The sequence below is a fragment of the Orcinus orca genome, chromosome 16, assembly GCF_937001465.1.
Source record: "Orcinus orca chromosome 16, mOrcOrc1.1, whole genome shotgun sequence".
In the NCBI taxonomy this organism is placed as follows: domain Eukaryota; kingdom Metazoa; phylum Chordata; class Mammalia; order Artiodactyla; family Delphinidae; genus Orcinus; species Orcinus orca.
The window spans coordinates 36757803-36774854 of record NC_064574.1 but is presented as its reverse complement, the minus strand read 5'-3'; the positions used below and the strand labels follow the sequence as shown (position 1 = coordinate 36774854).

Genomic DNA, 17052 nt, shown 5'->3' with positions numbered 1-17052 from the left:
ATCTATTTTACATTTGGTAGTGTATATATGTCCATGCCACTGTCTCACTTTGTCACAGCTTACTCTTCCCCCTCTCCATATCCTCAAGTCCATTCTCTAGTAGGTCTGTGTCTTTATTCCTGTCTTACCCCTAGGTTCTTCATAACACTCTATGACATAAATCACAGCAAGATCCTTTTATAACCACCTCCTAGAGAAATGGAAACAAAAACAAAAATAAACAAATGGGACCTAATGAAACTTAAAAGCTTTTGCACAGCAAAGGCAACCATAAACAAGACCAAAAGACAACCCTCAGAATGGGAGAAAATATTTGCAAATGAAGCAACTGACAAAGGATTAATCTCCAAGATTTACAAGCAGCTCATGCAGCTCAATAACAAAAAACAAACAACACAATCCAAAAATGGGCAGAAGACCTAAATAGACGTTTCTCCAAAGAAGATATACAGGTTGCCAACAAACCCATGGAAGAATGCTCAACATCACCAATCATTAGAGAAATGCAAATCAAAACTACAATGAGATATCATCTCACACCAGTCAGAATGGCCATCATCAAAAAATCTAGAAACAATAAATGCTGGAGAGGGTGTGGAGAAAAGGGAACACTCTTGCACTGTTGGTGGGAATGTAAATTGATACAGCCACTATAGAGAACAGTATGGAGGTTCCTTAAAAAACTAAAAATAGAACTACCATATGACACAGCAATCGCATTACTGGGCACATACCCTGAGAAAACCATAATTCAAAAATAGTCACGTACCAAAATATTCATTGCAGCTCTATTTACAGTAGCCAGGACATGGAAGCAACCTAAGTGTCCATCATCGGATGAATGGATAAAGAAGATGTGGCACATATATACAATGGAATATTACTCAGCCATAAAAAGAAACAAAATTGAGTATTTGTAGTGAGGTGGATGGATCTAGAGTCTGTCATACAGAGTGAAGTAAGTCAGAAAGAGAAAAACAAATACCGTATGCTAACACATATATAAAGAATCTAAGGAAAAAAAGAAGAAAAGGTCATGAAGATCCTTTTCTATTCAAACAGCCCATTTCCCTGGAGTAAATTAGAGTTTCGTTTGAAAAGGAACACATGTAAAGGCAAAGCCTTTTAAGTCTTCCAACATATTTGTTTATACAACTGTCTTTAAAACATATTAGGTATTATGCACTGCCTGCTTCCTAACTGCAAGTATGTGGAACCTGATTTTATCCATCTGCTGATGCCCTGTGGCCATCACATGCTTCTTAACACCCATGCAGATCTCCCTGGCTCTTTTCTGACCCGTTTACCCAGCCCCACAGCACCCAGTCCCAGACTCTTCCATGTGCTCATTATCTGTTACTCTGTGTTGCAGTTTCTAATAGACTTCCTTTTCCACGAAAAACAAAGGGAAGGGGGAAGGAATCTTTACTCTTGATTTCTCAACTGAAAAATCCTCGTGGCTGACTTTACTTTTTGAACCTGCAATCAAGTTGTTAATGTTGAGCATTAGTTACAGAAAATCTGCCCTCCAGAGAAGTCTGCATTGTTAAAAACACACAATAAAATAACCTAAAGTTCCCCAAACAAGACTGTGATGTGTTCCAGTATAGCACAGAAACTAGATCTTCATCTAGAGCCAGATACATGTGTGTGCATGTATGCCTTGTTATGTTATATACTGTAATGATGAGCACACATTTCATAAGGCTGCTATGAGGGAGACAGTAATGGTACCTTTACTCTACAGGCCAGGAAATGAGGTGTTTGAAAGGTGATGTCACTGTCTCATGGTCACTCAGCTAGCAGTGGAGAGTCAGGACTTGAACACTTGTTAATTTGATGTACTTTGTGTACTGTTTCCTGGTTCAACAGACTCTGAAAATATAGAGGATCTTTGTTTCCTTTTAATGTTCTTGGCACAGTGGGGGTTATGAAAATTAATATGTTTGGGTTTAAGCAAAATCCTATGACTTGGTCCAACTTTTGATGCTTCCCATTGACTAGTATAACCAAAGGTGGTCTTTTATGGACTGATGGCTGGATTTTGTGTGAGGATGAACTCTCCTGTGATTTGGAAAAAAAAAAAATCCAGGCATGTTGATAGTTGAGTTCAATTTAAATCTTTTTAGTGAAACCAGTTGACAAGATATCTAAGGTTTTACATCATTCATGTCTTTCCCCACTTTGAGTGATGGTGTAAATATATTTTTCACAAATGTATTTGTGAAAGTTGAAAAACACCATAAAATTACAGTATTTTAAAATAAGAAAGAACCTTAAAGATAATCTAGACTTGCCCTTTCATTTCTTACTAGGAGACCTGAGGTTACTAATTATCCCTGATTTCTTCAATACTATAGGGGTTGGCAGCATTGTCAGCAAAAGACTTTTTAACAATTGTTGAAATAGCTTATAATTGTGCAATTGAGGGGGAAATACACACACACACACACACACACAATATTCTAAAAGTTTAACTAACCTCCAAATCCATCAGGCACATATGTTTTAAGAACAATATTGCAGAAAATTGTTGGCAGTGATAAAGGTTTATTTCCCTCGTTTCGAAGAGAAATGTGTCGATAGCCTGCTTGGAGGCCATCCAGTGGCAGAATCCTCTGGCCAATCAGTTTGTTGTTGTCATCATACACTGCAAGTCTCAAGACTGCCAGGTCAGGGAGGATCACCTGCAAACAAGAAATGGTACCTTTTGTTGCTTTTTGGAATGCAGCTCCCAAGAATTACAACTCTAGGAATCTGGAATATATTCATAATGTTCTGAAAGGCTTCTTTATGGTGAAAATAAGCCAATGGTCAATTTGCATTCTTAAAGCATATTGTATAAGCTACAATGCCCAAGCCATTGAGAAAGGCAATTGGAACAGGTTGGAATTCATTTCCTGGAAATCATTTCCTGAAAATTTTAGATGGAATGAATGGATGTGAAAGATGATTACTCCAACCCTTGGCATCTTTCCCCATCCCACCCATGTAATGGATGAGCAAAAGGAGACCCTGAGAAATAAAGTGACTTTCCTTTATGTCAGAGATGGCCAGTGACAGCTGGGCCTAGATACTGGGGCTCCTGATTTCTAGTCCTGTGATCTGTCTACTACCTGGGCTGCTTCTGACATCAAACTCTGTTTTTAAGAATATGGAAAGTATCTTTGAAGAAACACCTCATGTATAAAAGACAATCTATATATAAATTTAGATTTCCCCTTTTCCTTGCACACCTCAGTTTTTAACACATTTTGGGATATTAAATAGAGTAAGATGGGGCAGCTAGAAGCATTAACATAGGGAATTCCCTGGCAGTCCAGTGGTTTGCACTCTGTGCTCTCACTGCCAAGGGCCCAGGTTTGATCCCTGGTCAGGGAACTAAGATCCCGCAAGCTGTGCAGCACAACAAATAAAACAAAACAAACAAAAACAGAACAAAACAAAAAACCACCAACAAAAATCAACATTAACATATACCCAAGACATCTACTCTTGCCATCCCCAAACCTAATACATGGCCATAACATCTGAGCTCAGATAGCAGAAGCCCTATTCAGATATTAAAGAGCAACATGACAAAAAAAAAATCCTATGTTTTTTAATCAAGAATGCCTATTTAGGGCTTCCCTGGTGGAGCAGTGGTTGAGAGTCCGCCTGCCAATGCAGGGGACACGGGTTTGTGCCCCGGTCCGGGAAGATCCCACATGCTGTGGAGCGGCTAGGCCCGTGAGCCATGGCCGCTGGGCCTGCGCGTCCGGAGCCTGTGCTCCGCAATGGGAGAGGCCACAACAGTGAGAGGCCTGCGTACCACAAAAAAAAATAAAAAATAAAAAATAAAAAGAAAGAATGCCTATTTATTGGCTATGAGCCGCTAAGATATCTCGTCTGATTTGAGCACTATGTCTAAAGCTAGACAATGAACTGGCTGCTTAGTTATGCCTAGAGGTTTTAATTTAATTCCAACTTCATGAAGATGAACAGGAGAAACCAAGATGAAATGCATCCAACTTCAGTCACTATGTTGTTCCTCACGTGGTGAATGGGGGCTTACCTTGTGAGATTAGCGCAATGAACAAAAACAATACCAGCAAGAAGGAAACTAAAGTTAAAGCACTTGGTATCAATGAAAGGCAACGTATTGTAACTTCTAAAGAACAGGGGAGGATGCAAAATTGGCGTCTTGTTTCTGGGGCCAGTAATACTGCGTGAAAAACCAACTCTGATATTTCCCTATGCGTCAAAAACAATGCCTGCAGCCAGCTTTCTGAATTTCTAGAAATGTGTGTAGGGATTATTCATTATGTTCCAAAACTCTGACCATACTGACAACAGATCCAGCTATAACAAATTGAAAAGCACGGGAAGAAAAAAAGACACATCACAGCTGTGTATGCAATTCACACTACACTCTGATTGTAGAAGAGAAAGTGAAAATGGGGGGAGGGTGTTGCACGGATAATGGTATTCACGTAACAGGGAGCGCCTACATGTCAAAATGGCTTGATTTATTGAACTATATTGATCTTCTGTAATATGCTTTCTGTAAACAAGTTAGCCAATTCTGAGGTTGATAATCCCTATTTTTGTTAAGATAAAAAGCTGATTATCTGTGTTGCATGACATACGTATGTCATGCAACACTTGGAAAACCTGTGCCTGAAGAAGAAGCAAGAAAGCATTTTGGTTGGATAACAGAATAAGTGAGAAAGAAACAGGCATTTTTGAGATAGCACTGCCAATGCATGGATTTCTCAATACATCTTCCATTGATGAAAGAGAAGCAACTGGAAAAAAAATGGTTACAAGATTAAGGGCCTCCCCAGTGGTTCAGTGGTTAAGAATCCACCTGCCAATGCAGGGGACACGGGTTCGAGCCCTGGTCCAGGAAGATCCCACATGCCGTAGAGCAACTAAGCCCGTGCGCCACAACTACAGAGCCTGTGCTCTAGAGCCTGTGAGCCACAACTACTGAAGCCCACATGCCTAGAGTCCGTGCTCCACAACAAGAGAAGCCACCACAATGAGAAGCCTGTGCATCGTAACAAAGAGTAGCCCCCACTCGCTGCAACTAGAGAAAGCCTGCACATAGCAATGAAGACCCAATGCAGCCAAAAATAAATAAATAAAACAAATTTTAAAAAAATGGTTACAAGATTAAAAACTGCATCATTACAGAGAATGACTGATTGGTCTTAGGATCAAGGTATAATAAGGAGATAAAAAACAAAAAGACAAAAACAGCACACGACCCACAGGACCTTGGGTAGCAATGGGGACCACACTTTCTGGAGGCACAGGACAATACCAACTGACCCATTTAAGGACATTTATTGGCCTCAGTCTAGGTGCAACATCCTACCCATCCTCTTGGCTAAAGGAACAGTGCAAGTCACCAGCTGCCACAAGGGCAGGGAAGAGCTCTCCCACATGTGATGCTGTCCACCTGTAGGGCTCCCTCTGAGTAGACTGCTAACCTGGGGTTTGGGCACTGCCATGTGGGAGGTGGGCTCCTCCAAGGAGGAAGGAGAGCCAAGAGGAGGACAGGGACAAACTGAAACAACAATCATATGATGGCTGCAGAACTCATGCATTAGAAGAACACATTTAGGGTTGAATAACTGTCCCTATATCATGTAGTGTCTCTACACTAAAATGTGGTTCCCAACTTAGTAGAGTGAGTCTGACACATTGAAAATACCCTACCTTCCGAAATACAAATGACTCTTCATTGTAAACTGGATTGAGTCCATTGTTCATCACCATGCGTGTTCGGAATTCCTTCCGGATAGTGTCGGTGGGCAACCCATACATATCCACTTCTACATATGTGCCAATTTTTTTATCTGATAAGAACTGACCTGATATGACCTATAGAAATAGGATGAGAGAGAAGTAAAGTCAGTGTAATCATCAGTAGCAAAGAATAATCTGGAAGGAAGAGATTCTCTGTTCATCTTTAGAATTTTTTAATTAGCTATGGAAATAATGTATCCATTCCTTATTAAACTAAAACATGGTTGAGCAAACACTGCATGCAAAAAACTATTCTAGGCAGAGGTTCTGCCTCCGAGAACTGCCTAGAAAAAGAAAGAGGGAACTATACATGAATCATCTATTACAAAACAATACTGTCCACAGCATCTTCACCTAAGTGCCCACACCTATGAAATGAAGCAATGGATTCAAATATGCCCTAAAGTCACTTCATAGCTCTGAAATTCTGTCACGCCACACTTTTACTGAATTCTTTCAAAAGTCTTGAGACACACAGAAAGAAAAGCAATGCTAAACTGATGTTGACAATCTTCATACAGGACAGTGCTATTTTTTGTAAAGACCAGTATTAAATTTTATCTATTTTAAAGCTATGGAAAGACTATTTTTCATTTATTTTCCAAATGACGACAGCCATTTATTAGGTTTTTTCATGTTATCTAATAGCTAATAATTGTGAAACAGTTTTTCGAGGTATAACTGACATAAAATAAACTGTACATGTTTAAAGTGTACAATGAGATCAGTTTTTACACATGAGCACATCTGTAAAACTATCACCACAATTAAGACAATAAATATTTTCAACAACTCCCAAAGTTCCTTTGTGCCCTTTTGTAATTCATCCTTTCTTCCATCTCTGTCTAGAGGAAACAACTGATTTACTTTCTGTTACTATACATTAGTTTGCATTTTCTAGAATTTAGTATAAGTGGAATCATATAGTAGGTATCTTTTCATTAATAAGCTTTAGTTTTTATAGCCGTTTTTGCTTTACAGCAAAGTTGAGAAGAAAGTACAGAGTTCTCATATACCCCTGTCCCCGTACCCACCACTTCCCCCACTATGTGTATCTCGCACCACAGTAGTATACTCGTTGCAATCGGTGAACCTACATTAACACTTCATTATCACCCAAAGTCCATAGTTTACATTTAGGGTTTACTCTTGGTGTTGTACATTCTATGGATGTGGAAAAATGTATAATGACACGTATCTACCATTGTAGTATCATACAGAATAGTTTCACTGCCCTAAAATCCCTTGTGCTCTGCCTGCTAATCCCTCCCCCCAACTCCTGATCTTTTTTAGCATCTCCATCGTTTTGCCTTTTTCCGGAATGTTATATAGCTGGAATCATACAGTGTGTCACTTTTTCAGACTGGCTTCTTTCACTTAGTAATGTACATTTAAATTTCATCCATGTCTTTTTATGACTCAATAGCTCATTTCTTTTTAGAACTAAATACTATTCCACTGTCTGGATATGCCACTGATTATTTATCCATTCACCTGCTAAATGGCACCGTGGTTACTTTCAAAATTTTGTCAATTATGAATAAAGCTGCTAAAAACATCCCTGTTAAGTTTTTGTGTGGACATAAGTTTTCAATTCATTTGGGTAAATAACAAGGAGTACAACTTGCTGGATCATATAGTAAGAGTATGTTGAGTTTTGTAAGAAACTGCCAAACTGTTTTCCAAAATGGTTTCATCATTTTGCATTCCCACCATCAATGGCCAAGAGTTCCCGTTGCTCCACAGCCTCTACTGGATACTTTTTTTTTTTTTTTTGTGGTACGCAGGCCTCTCACTGTTGTGGCCTCTCCCGTTGCGGGTCACAGGCTCCGGACGCGCAGGCTCAGCGGCCATGGCTCATGGGCCTAGCCGCCCCGCGGCATGTGGGATCTTCCCGGACCGGGGCACGAGCTCGTGTCCCCTGCATTGGCAAGCGGACTCTCAACCACTGCGCCACCAGGGAAGCCCTACTGGATACTTTTTGATCTGGTATTTTTCATTAAAAGCAGCTAATAATGTCACTAGTAGAAAAACATGTTTCTCAAGAAAAAAAAGAAAGAATTTAAAATCAAAGTTGAGAGCCACACACTGATCTTGCAAATTGACATTAAATTAATTTTTTTTTTTTAATTTGGCTGCACTGGTCTTAGTGGGCATGTGGGTTCTTAGTTACGGCATGTGGGATCTAGTTCCAGGCATTGGGAGCATGGAGTCTTAACCACTGGACCACCAGGGAAGTCCCAACATTAAATATTTTAGTTGTAATTTCTTAAGACTTTTCCAAGACCACCTGCATACACATTTATACTATTCTGTGAAAAGCAAGCACCTTACCTGCACTGAGCAAGTGGCTGCAATAACCCCATCAACAGGCGTTTCAGAGAAGGGATCAAATGTTCGATCGGGCCGTCTCATGAAATCTGGTTTGAGAAGGTACCTGATGGGACAAAAGTGCAAAAGGAGTTTATTTTGTTAGTTATTTTTATAAAGGCTAAGAAAACCACTATTCAGGATACTGAATACTTATCTATCCCCATTTCTAACTTAGGAGCTAGGCTTTTAGGTAGAGGATCTCAAGGACTGAAGAGAATATCCCTGCCCTGTGGATAATCCTAATGAGGAGCAGGGAAGAGCAAATGTTCTCTAGATTCCAGGCTCTGGGACATCTATGACTTCCTGACACGACCATCTTCTCTGGAACTTGTTTATGCTCTTACATACACAAAATAATAATGAAAAACCAACTAAATGAGCTATAGTTATCAAAATATGGGAAATATGTGATATTATTTATTGTTTTAATTAATGTATTAAATTATGGGATATAATGATAAGTTTGATAACTACATAGTTTCAAAGTGCCGATAATCATAAGAATATTTTGAGAGATCTCTAACAAAAGTAATGAGATATCTGTGATTTATATCAGTGTCAGTGTCAGAGGTATCATTAACATTACTGTGGATTGTTGTCTATTTTCATAATCGAAGGGAATGTAAAGTTTCAGCTAGAGGTAGGTGAAGATAAAGATGTTATTATTTCTCCAATTCTAGCCAGGCTAATTAGGTAAGAAAATGAAATAAAAAGGCATCCAGACTGGAAAGAAGAAGTATTTAATACTATTTCTATTCTCAGATGATATGATCTTATATATAGAAAATCCTAAAGAATCCACTAAAAAGCTATTCGAACTAATAAATGAGTTCAGCAAGCTTACAGGGTACAAAATCAATATATAAAAATCAATTGTATTTCTATGCACCAAGCAATGAACAATCCAAAAATGAAATTAAGTAAACAATTCCATTTATAACAGAACCTAAAATAATAAAATACTTAGGAATACATTTAACAAAATAAGTACATATACTTGGAAAACCACAAAAAATTGTTGAAGAAAATTTTAAAAGAACTAAATAAATGGAAAGATATCTTGTGTTCATGGATCAGAAGGCTTAATATTGTTAAGATGGTGCTAGTCCCCAAATTGATATACAGATTCAATACAATCCCTATCAAAATCCCAGCAGTCTTCTTTATAGAAATTGACAAGTTGATCCTAAAATTCAATTGGAAACTCAAGGACCAAGAATTCCCCAAACATTCTTGATAAAGAAGAACAAAGTAGGAGGTCTCATATTTCTCAATTTTAAAACTTTCTACAAATCAACAATAACCTAAGCATCTTGGTACTGGCAAAAAGATAGATATATAAATCAGTGAGATAGAATTGGGAGTCCAAAAATAAATTCATATCTATGTTCAACTGATTTTTGACAAGGATGCCAAGACTAGTCAGTGAGGGAAAGAACAGTCTTTAAACAAATGATGCTAGGACAACTGGAGAGCCACATGCAAAAGAATAAAATTAGTCCCTTCTTTCACATCATAAACAAAAATTATCTCAAAATGGATCAAAGACCTAAAAGTAAAAGCTATAACTATAAAATTCTTAGAAGAAGACTTAGGGATAAATCTTTGTGACTTGGAATTTGACAATGGATTATTAGACATAACACCAAAAGCACAAGCAATGAGCAAAAATATCAATACATAAACTTCACTTCACCATAAAGACTTTTACACTTCAAAGAACACTCTCAAGAAAGTGAAAAGACTAGTCATAGAATGAGAAAAATATTTGCAAATCATTTACCTGATAAGAGGCTTGTATCTAAAATATATGAAGAACAACCCAGTTAAACAATGGGCAAATGATTTGAATAGACAGTTCTCCAAATAAGATATACAAATGGCCGGCAAGCACTTGAAAAGACGCTTAATATCATGAGTCATCAGAGAAATGCAAACCAGTACCATAATAAGATACCACTGCACACACACTAGGTCGGCTACAATAAAAAAAAAAGTCAGATAATAGTAACTACGGACGAGGAGATGGAGAAATTGGAGCCTTCATACGACATTGCTGGTGGGAATGTAACATGATGCAGCCACTTTGGAAAACAGTCTGTAGTTTCTCAAACAGTTAAACATAGAGTTACCATATGACCCAGTGATTCTCTTAGGTATACACCCAAGAGAAGTGAAAACATCTGTCCATACAGAAACTCGTACATGAATTTTCATAGTGGCATTATTTGTAATAACCAAAAGATAGAAACAATCCAAATGTCCATCAAAAGATGAATGGATATACAATATGAGGTATATCCATATAATGGAAAATTATTCAGCAATAAAAAGAAATAAAGTACTGATATACACTACAACACAGGTGAACCTTGAAACCATTATGCTAAGTGAAACAAGACAATCATAAAAGGTCACATATTATATGAATCCATTTACATGAAATGTGCAGAACAGGCAAAAATATAGTGACAGTGTGTAGATTGGTGGTTGCTTAATGCTGGGATGGGGGCAGGGGTTGTTGGAAGGTGACAGCTAAAGGGTATGAGTTTTCTTTTTTGTATGACTGAAATGTTTTAAAATTGATCTCCAGCACTGTCTGCCCCTTATCCCCACTGGGTATGGTCACAGAATCACACCTTGGCTAGATTCCATAACTTTCCTGAAACTCGTGTTAAAGAACTGCATCTCTCTAAAAGAAATATTTTTTGTTAGGAATGACTATAACCATAGATAAGAAAATTCTACATCAATGTGATTAGTATATAAAGGAAAATAAAAGCACTTTCCCCAAAACTCTAGGTTTGCTTTTAGATGTAAAAGAATCGCAATTTGGGATCAAATCTTTCATATTCCTTAGGAGCATAACTTTTACTAGTTTCAACTCCAGATGGTGTCAAATTTATTACTATCTTTTAAAATACAACCAAAAAAGGAATCCCAAGGCATAATATTTTTCCTTAAAGGAAAGTTTAAAGTCATGTTTTTTTGTTTTTGACAAAGTTGCCATTCTTTGCTATCTTCAAAGTCTGAACAAAAAAGTGTTAAAAAGCCCACATTCCACTTGGATATAATAATCATTAAAAAACCCGAGGACAACACTGACTTTTAAATAAAGGATATAGAGAGTTTATAAAATAGTTAACATATTAAAGATGACATTGAACATTCACCTGTCTCCAATATATCAATACAAGATCTCTGCATAGAAGATATTGTTTTCTATGTTTATAGAGCTTTGATTTGGACCTTTTATTGTGGCAACTGTTAACCACTGGAAAATATGATGATACAGCAAAAACTCAAGACTTAGGATGGGAAGTAGATGAGTGAATACAATTCTACACACACTTCTCCAAGGGAAGCCTACTAGCTTTGCCTGGCCAAGCATCAGACATCAGCTGTGAGGCGAGGTCATGGATCATGGCTCTAGCTTTCACATGGAGGCAGCATTTGGATTCCAGCTGTGTGAAATGAGGGAATCTGCCTTCTGCGAAAGGTGGGACTCGGGGTCCATAAAGGACTGTAGTCATACATCCAGTCCAGAATCTCCTAGGGCACTGGCTGTAGAGATTCAGGACTCCCTGTGGTGCCCCTCAGTCATTTCTGAAGGGTCAGGAGCCCCTTCTCACCAAAAACAGAGAAATGTCATATTGATGATGTTTCAGTACCAAAAGGATTCTTCCACATTCCCTGCTGCTCTCAGACCTGCTTAGAAGAAAACTAATCTGTGAAAGCGTGATCCAAAATAAAAAAATGTCAGGAGGAAACGGCAAGAAATCCAAGTCTGATTCTCCAAAGTTGGCAGCTTGCAGTGTAATGTGTTCATTTATATACTTAAAAAATAAAAGAGACTGTGTAGAAGTGATACCGAGCAGGACCCTGTGGGGCTCCTGGACACAAAAGACTGTCTGTGTCCCCCCATTTTTTGTTTGTAGGAAATAGGCTTCATTCAGCCTCCACCACCTTCCCTGAGTTCCAATGAGCAGGTTCAAACAGTTGCTAAATCAGGGAAGGGAGGAAATGCGGAGACAAAGGAAGAACAGTCAAGAAACAATAGTGCAGCCTTGGGGCAAGGTCCTGGTCCTCCCTCAAGGGATACACAAAACAATATCTTTGAGCTGTTTTGCAGTTACTGAACCCCCACCAGGTGGGAGAAGTTAACTGTATGCTGCCCACAAGTACCAGATCCCAGACTGGTTGGAACCAAGAGGTTGATGATGCTGACTCCCAATTACCTCACCACCAACCAATCAGAAGAATATCCATGAGCTGATCACACCCTCTTTGAACCATTTCTATAAAACTCCTCACTACCCCCTCTGGGTTAGGACACACAATTTTGAGGGCATTAGCCCAATGTGGCCCTCTTTGCCTGGCAAAGCAATAAAGCTACTCTTTCCTACTTCACCCAAAACTCCATCTCGAGATTTAATTTGGTGTCAGGGTACAGAGGCTGGATTTGGCTACAGAAGTCTGATAGGATCCCTGGCTTGGGGGTGACATTTAGCCAGCTTGTCTTGAACGAGTGTCAATTTCGGGGCCTAAGGTGGCAGAGACTGTCACTCACAGACCTGGAGGCTGTGTAGGTCCAGGGACCCTGGGCATCGATGCGGAAGCAGGAGTTGGAGCCCTGGCTTTATGGGGGTGGGGTTTGTGCCACTGCAGGCCTAAAAGGCACAGAATGTCTCTGTACAGAAACACAGCCCTCAGACACAGCCCACAAGGATTTTTTATTTATTTATATTTTTTAACATCATTATTGGAGTATAATTGCTTTACAATGGTATGTAAGTTTCTGCTGTTTAACAAAGTGAATCAACTATACATAAACATATATCCCCATATCTCTTCCCTCTTGCATCTCCCTCCCACCCTCCCAATCCCACCCCTCTAGGTGGTCACAAAGCACCGAGCTGATCTCCCTGTGCTATGTGGCTGCTTCCCACTAGCTATCTATTTTACATTTGGTAGTGTATGTATGTCCATGCCACTCTTTCACTTTGCCCCAGCTTACCCTTCCCCCTCCCTGTGTCCTCAAGTCCATTCTCTACATCTGTGTCTCTATTCCCATCTTGCCCCTAGGTTCATCATGACCTTTTTTTTTTTAGATTCCATATATAGGTGTTAGCATACAGTATTTGTTTTTCTCTTTATGACTTACTTCACTCTGTATGACAGACTCTAGGTCCATCTACCTCACTACAAGTAACTCAATCCACAAGGATTTTTTAAAAGTCCCTGCAGGTTGGCAGAAGAATGACAAGGGTAGTGCAGTGAGAGCCATCGGGTGCCTCAGATGCCCTTGCTCAGTGGCTGGCCCATCTCCACCAGCTATGACTCCTCAGGGGCACAGCACACTCGTGAGAAAGATTGCCTCTCTCTGCCCTGTTGGTGACAACCTCTTCCTCCAGGCTGAGTGTGGGGAAAAGGGAAGGGGCAGGGGGACATGAGACTGAACAATACTGTTAACGTCTCTTGTAGTCAGGCTGCCCCAAGGAACAATCATATTTTTTAGTCCCCCTGATGGGACTTCAGCTTTTGGTCACATCACCTCAAACACATGAGCACAGAATTCAGGCTAATGTAGCACCATCCTTGCTCATGAACATATTTTAAAATACACAATGGTGTGGAAGGTGAGACACTGAGCAAGTGAACTATGGCAAATCGGAAACTCCTGAAAAGAAACATAGTGAAGGCGTAGAACTCTTGTTGGTGTAACAGAGCAGGACCCTATGGGGCCTTCCTGGGACAGACTTCTTCGCTACATCCTCTGCCTTAGCTCCTCTCTGAAGTACCTAGATAACAGTATCTGATGCATATTTCCTGAGTTTTTCAGATGCCATTCCACCACCAAATGGAAGAAATTAATTACTTGCACGTGGCCCCCAGACCTACTGGAGCCTAAGGATTGATAATGTGAACCCCTGTGACACTGCCCTGTTACCTCACCATCAACCAATCAGAGAACTGTGCACAAGCCCAATTGTGTGTGCCCTGTGACACCCTCCCCCCGCCCATCATCTGGCCTTTAAAAATGCTTTGCTGAAACCCTTCAGGGAGTTCAGGAGTTTTAGAGCACTAGCCACCCGTTCTTCCTATATAGGGCCTTACAATAAATGCTGCACTTTCCTTCACCACAACGTGGTGTCAGTAGACTGACTTTACTGCGTGTGTGCGAGCAGACCCAAGTTTGGCTCAGTAACAGTGGGACCCCTTTGACGTGGAAACAACTCCCCTCCCTGTGTCAGGGCAGGATAAGCCATCAAACGGCTGAGGTGAAAGGAAAAGCTCCTTTGGCATCCGTGAGCCGCAGGAAGGTTCAGGGAGTGAGCACAGCCAGGTGTGAACCATGAGGGCTGTCTCTTGGGCTCTTTACAGGCCTGTTGTGAGCAGACCACTCATTTTATCTTGTGTGATTCCTGCCTGTGATCGGTCATACGGGCTTAAGCTTTTTTGCAACCTGACTTTTTCACAGAAATCTGCAGTTCATGAAGTACTTCACATAGACTCAGTCCAAACCCTCTGAGCTGTCACAGCAAACCCAGGGTGGCAGGCGTTACCAGCTTCATTTTATCAGCAGGAAACTGAGGTTTAGGGTCTAACACACCTGCCCAGGGCAACAACAGCATGTGGCGCACCCAGGGCTCAAACCCGGGTCAGGCTGGAGCCAAGGGCTTTTACCCCCTGTGCCACAGCTGCCCCTGGAGTGTCATTGTCTAAGCCTCCACTGGGGGTCCACCCATCAATTTACCTACACAATCTCCTGGTTCTGAATGCTTTGCGCTAAATAACAAAGTAGCTTCAAAAAAAAAAAAAAAAAAAAACCTCTGAAATGTGTATTTAGCTGTTTTCTTCTGACCCATAATTTTCTTTTTCCCCCTGTTTTATTGAGATATAATTGAAATATAACACTGTATTAGTTTAAGGTGTACAGTTTTTATTTCTTTCAAAATACACAGTAGAGGCAAATATCCTGTAAGCTGCTATATCCTGATTTGGGTAACAGGGTTGTCACCTGTGGGTATAGGTGAACTGGCAGGCAGGAAGAGGTGGGAGTGGGCATTTTGAAACCATACATGCTGAAAATTTTATCTTGACTGTTTTTAGCGATGGAAATTAAATATCCAACCAGGGAGGCCAGGAACACCCTGACAGTAGCATGGCAGGATGAGACGGTACTCTATTGAATTAGTCTAGAGGTCTCTGGGCAGTGGTTCGTGATTATTTATGGGCAGTGCTGCTTGGGGACATTTGCATGGAGAAAAAAAATGGTCACACAGTTTTTTTTCATATGTATAGAATGTTAACTTCATTTAACCTTTCAGTGTTTCAATGAAATGAACATTTCCTATTTCACTACTTGGTTTGCAGATTTTAGGGAGCTCTGTTTAAGTAACTGGAACAACATTTATAGTGTTATTTTTTGGTAACTGCTATTTACAAGACATACAAAACATGTCTATCAAAGGAGGACAAACCTTCTTCCTAGCTGAAATAAATTCCACTTGACACCTAGGACTTCATTTTATATTAAATCAACTTCATTCCTCTCTAGGTCGTATGTAAAATACACATATTTCATGTCTTTGTCTACTGCTGATGTCCAAATGAGCAGATTCATTATCTGTCCTAGCTATAAAAACCTCTGCTACTGAATTTAAAGTGAGAGCACTAAACTCTAGAGTGTATATAATAAACTCCTTAACTAGTCGTTATTTTTCTTTTTTAAATCTGCTTAGTTAAACAGGGGTCCCGTGAAGAATGTACGTTGCAGATGTAATTTACCTGGGGATTTCATTTGTTTCTATCCCATCCCTCAAACCCAGCTTAAATTCAGCAGCTCCTAATTAAAAATGACACGGTTTCATTACAGCTGTAGTATGGAGTGTGGAACACAGTGACTACAGTTTAAATCACATTACTTACCCGCACGATCCATTATACTCAAATTTTCCCTGATTCAATTGCATCGCTAAATCTGTTAAGAGACAAAAATAATTTAGCATCTCGTCTCCTCGGACAAAGAAGATCTTGATGGCGTGATTTCAAACAACGGAAATCAGATACTGACCCCTGGCTGAAAGGTCTTTTTTTAACACCACAAGGTTAAAGGGTCTGTTTAAGGCATACAACTCTCTCTTCCATGTTGAAATGACCTTGTGTTTAAACTAAACAAAAAAATCTGTGTTCATAGAGATCATGTTGGCAATGCTTTAAAATTTGGATTCAATATATGCTTCATATGATTGTTGAGTTAGTGTTGAGAGTACAGATGTCCAAGCTGATATATAGTTAGAGGAGATGTGCCTTACCATCCCAGAGGAAGGGTACACCAAACATACCCAGTAGGGTCATGTGAATATAAAACTCGATTAAAATAAAAAATAAACTAGGTAAGTATGTAAAAATTGACTTAAGGTGACTTCAGGAGAATTCTTCTAGTGGGGTCTAGTGGCAGGGCATGGCTTATAGTTTTTCTCTTGCAGGCAAACGCAATGTTCTTTCTTTTCATCAGCAAAAGAAATGGGCAGCTGATGCATTTTTTTTTTTTCTTCTCAAAGTGCTGTGATTAAACCTAACGTTATAGAATACAACGTAAGCTGACCTAGATCATAAGCTGCCTTTGGACCATTTAATCCATATAACAGAGTCACTGACAACAAATAATAAAACTTGACCTCTTTTTAAGTAAGTAAAATCAGCAGTGCCTTTTAATCATACTTTGTCTCTGTTAGAAACACTCCAGGGCTGTGCTGGTACCTGGTCACAGTTTAGCAGAGTGAGCACTGATAGGGATGCTGAGCAGAAATCTGAACCCAGTTCCTGATCACTGAGGCAGCATCACCAAGGGGTGGGAAACACAGTCAGGTCGCATTC

The 17052-nt window shown here is 39.7% G+C and overlaps 1 protein-coding gene across 5 annotated transcripts in view; it reads right to left on the bottom strand.

Annotated features, from left to right (window-relative positions):
• Nucleotides 1-17052, bottom strand: part of PLCB4 (phospholipase C beta 4) — a 428120-nt gene that overhangs the window by 46221 nt on the left and 364847 nt on the right. For all 5 annotated transcript variants that reach the window (XM_049699214.1, XM_049699215.1, XM_033440307.2 and 2 more), the window contains 4 exons: nucleotides 16102-16153; nucleotides 8131-8233; nucleotides 5707-5871; nucleotides 2483-2687 (listed from right to left, as the gene is read on the bottom strand). In XM_049699214.1, coding sequence (XP_049555171.1) covers nucleotides 2483-2687; nucleotides 5707-5871; nucleotides 8131-8233; nucleotides 16102-16153 — 525 coding nt within the window. The remainder of the gene's footprint in view (nucleotides 1-2482; nucleotides 2688-5706; nucleotides 5872-8130; nucleotides 8234-16101; nucleotides 16154-17052) is intronic.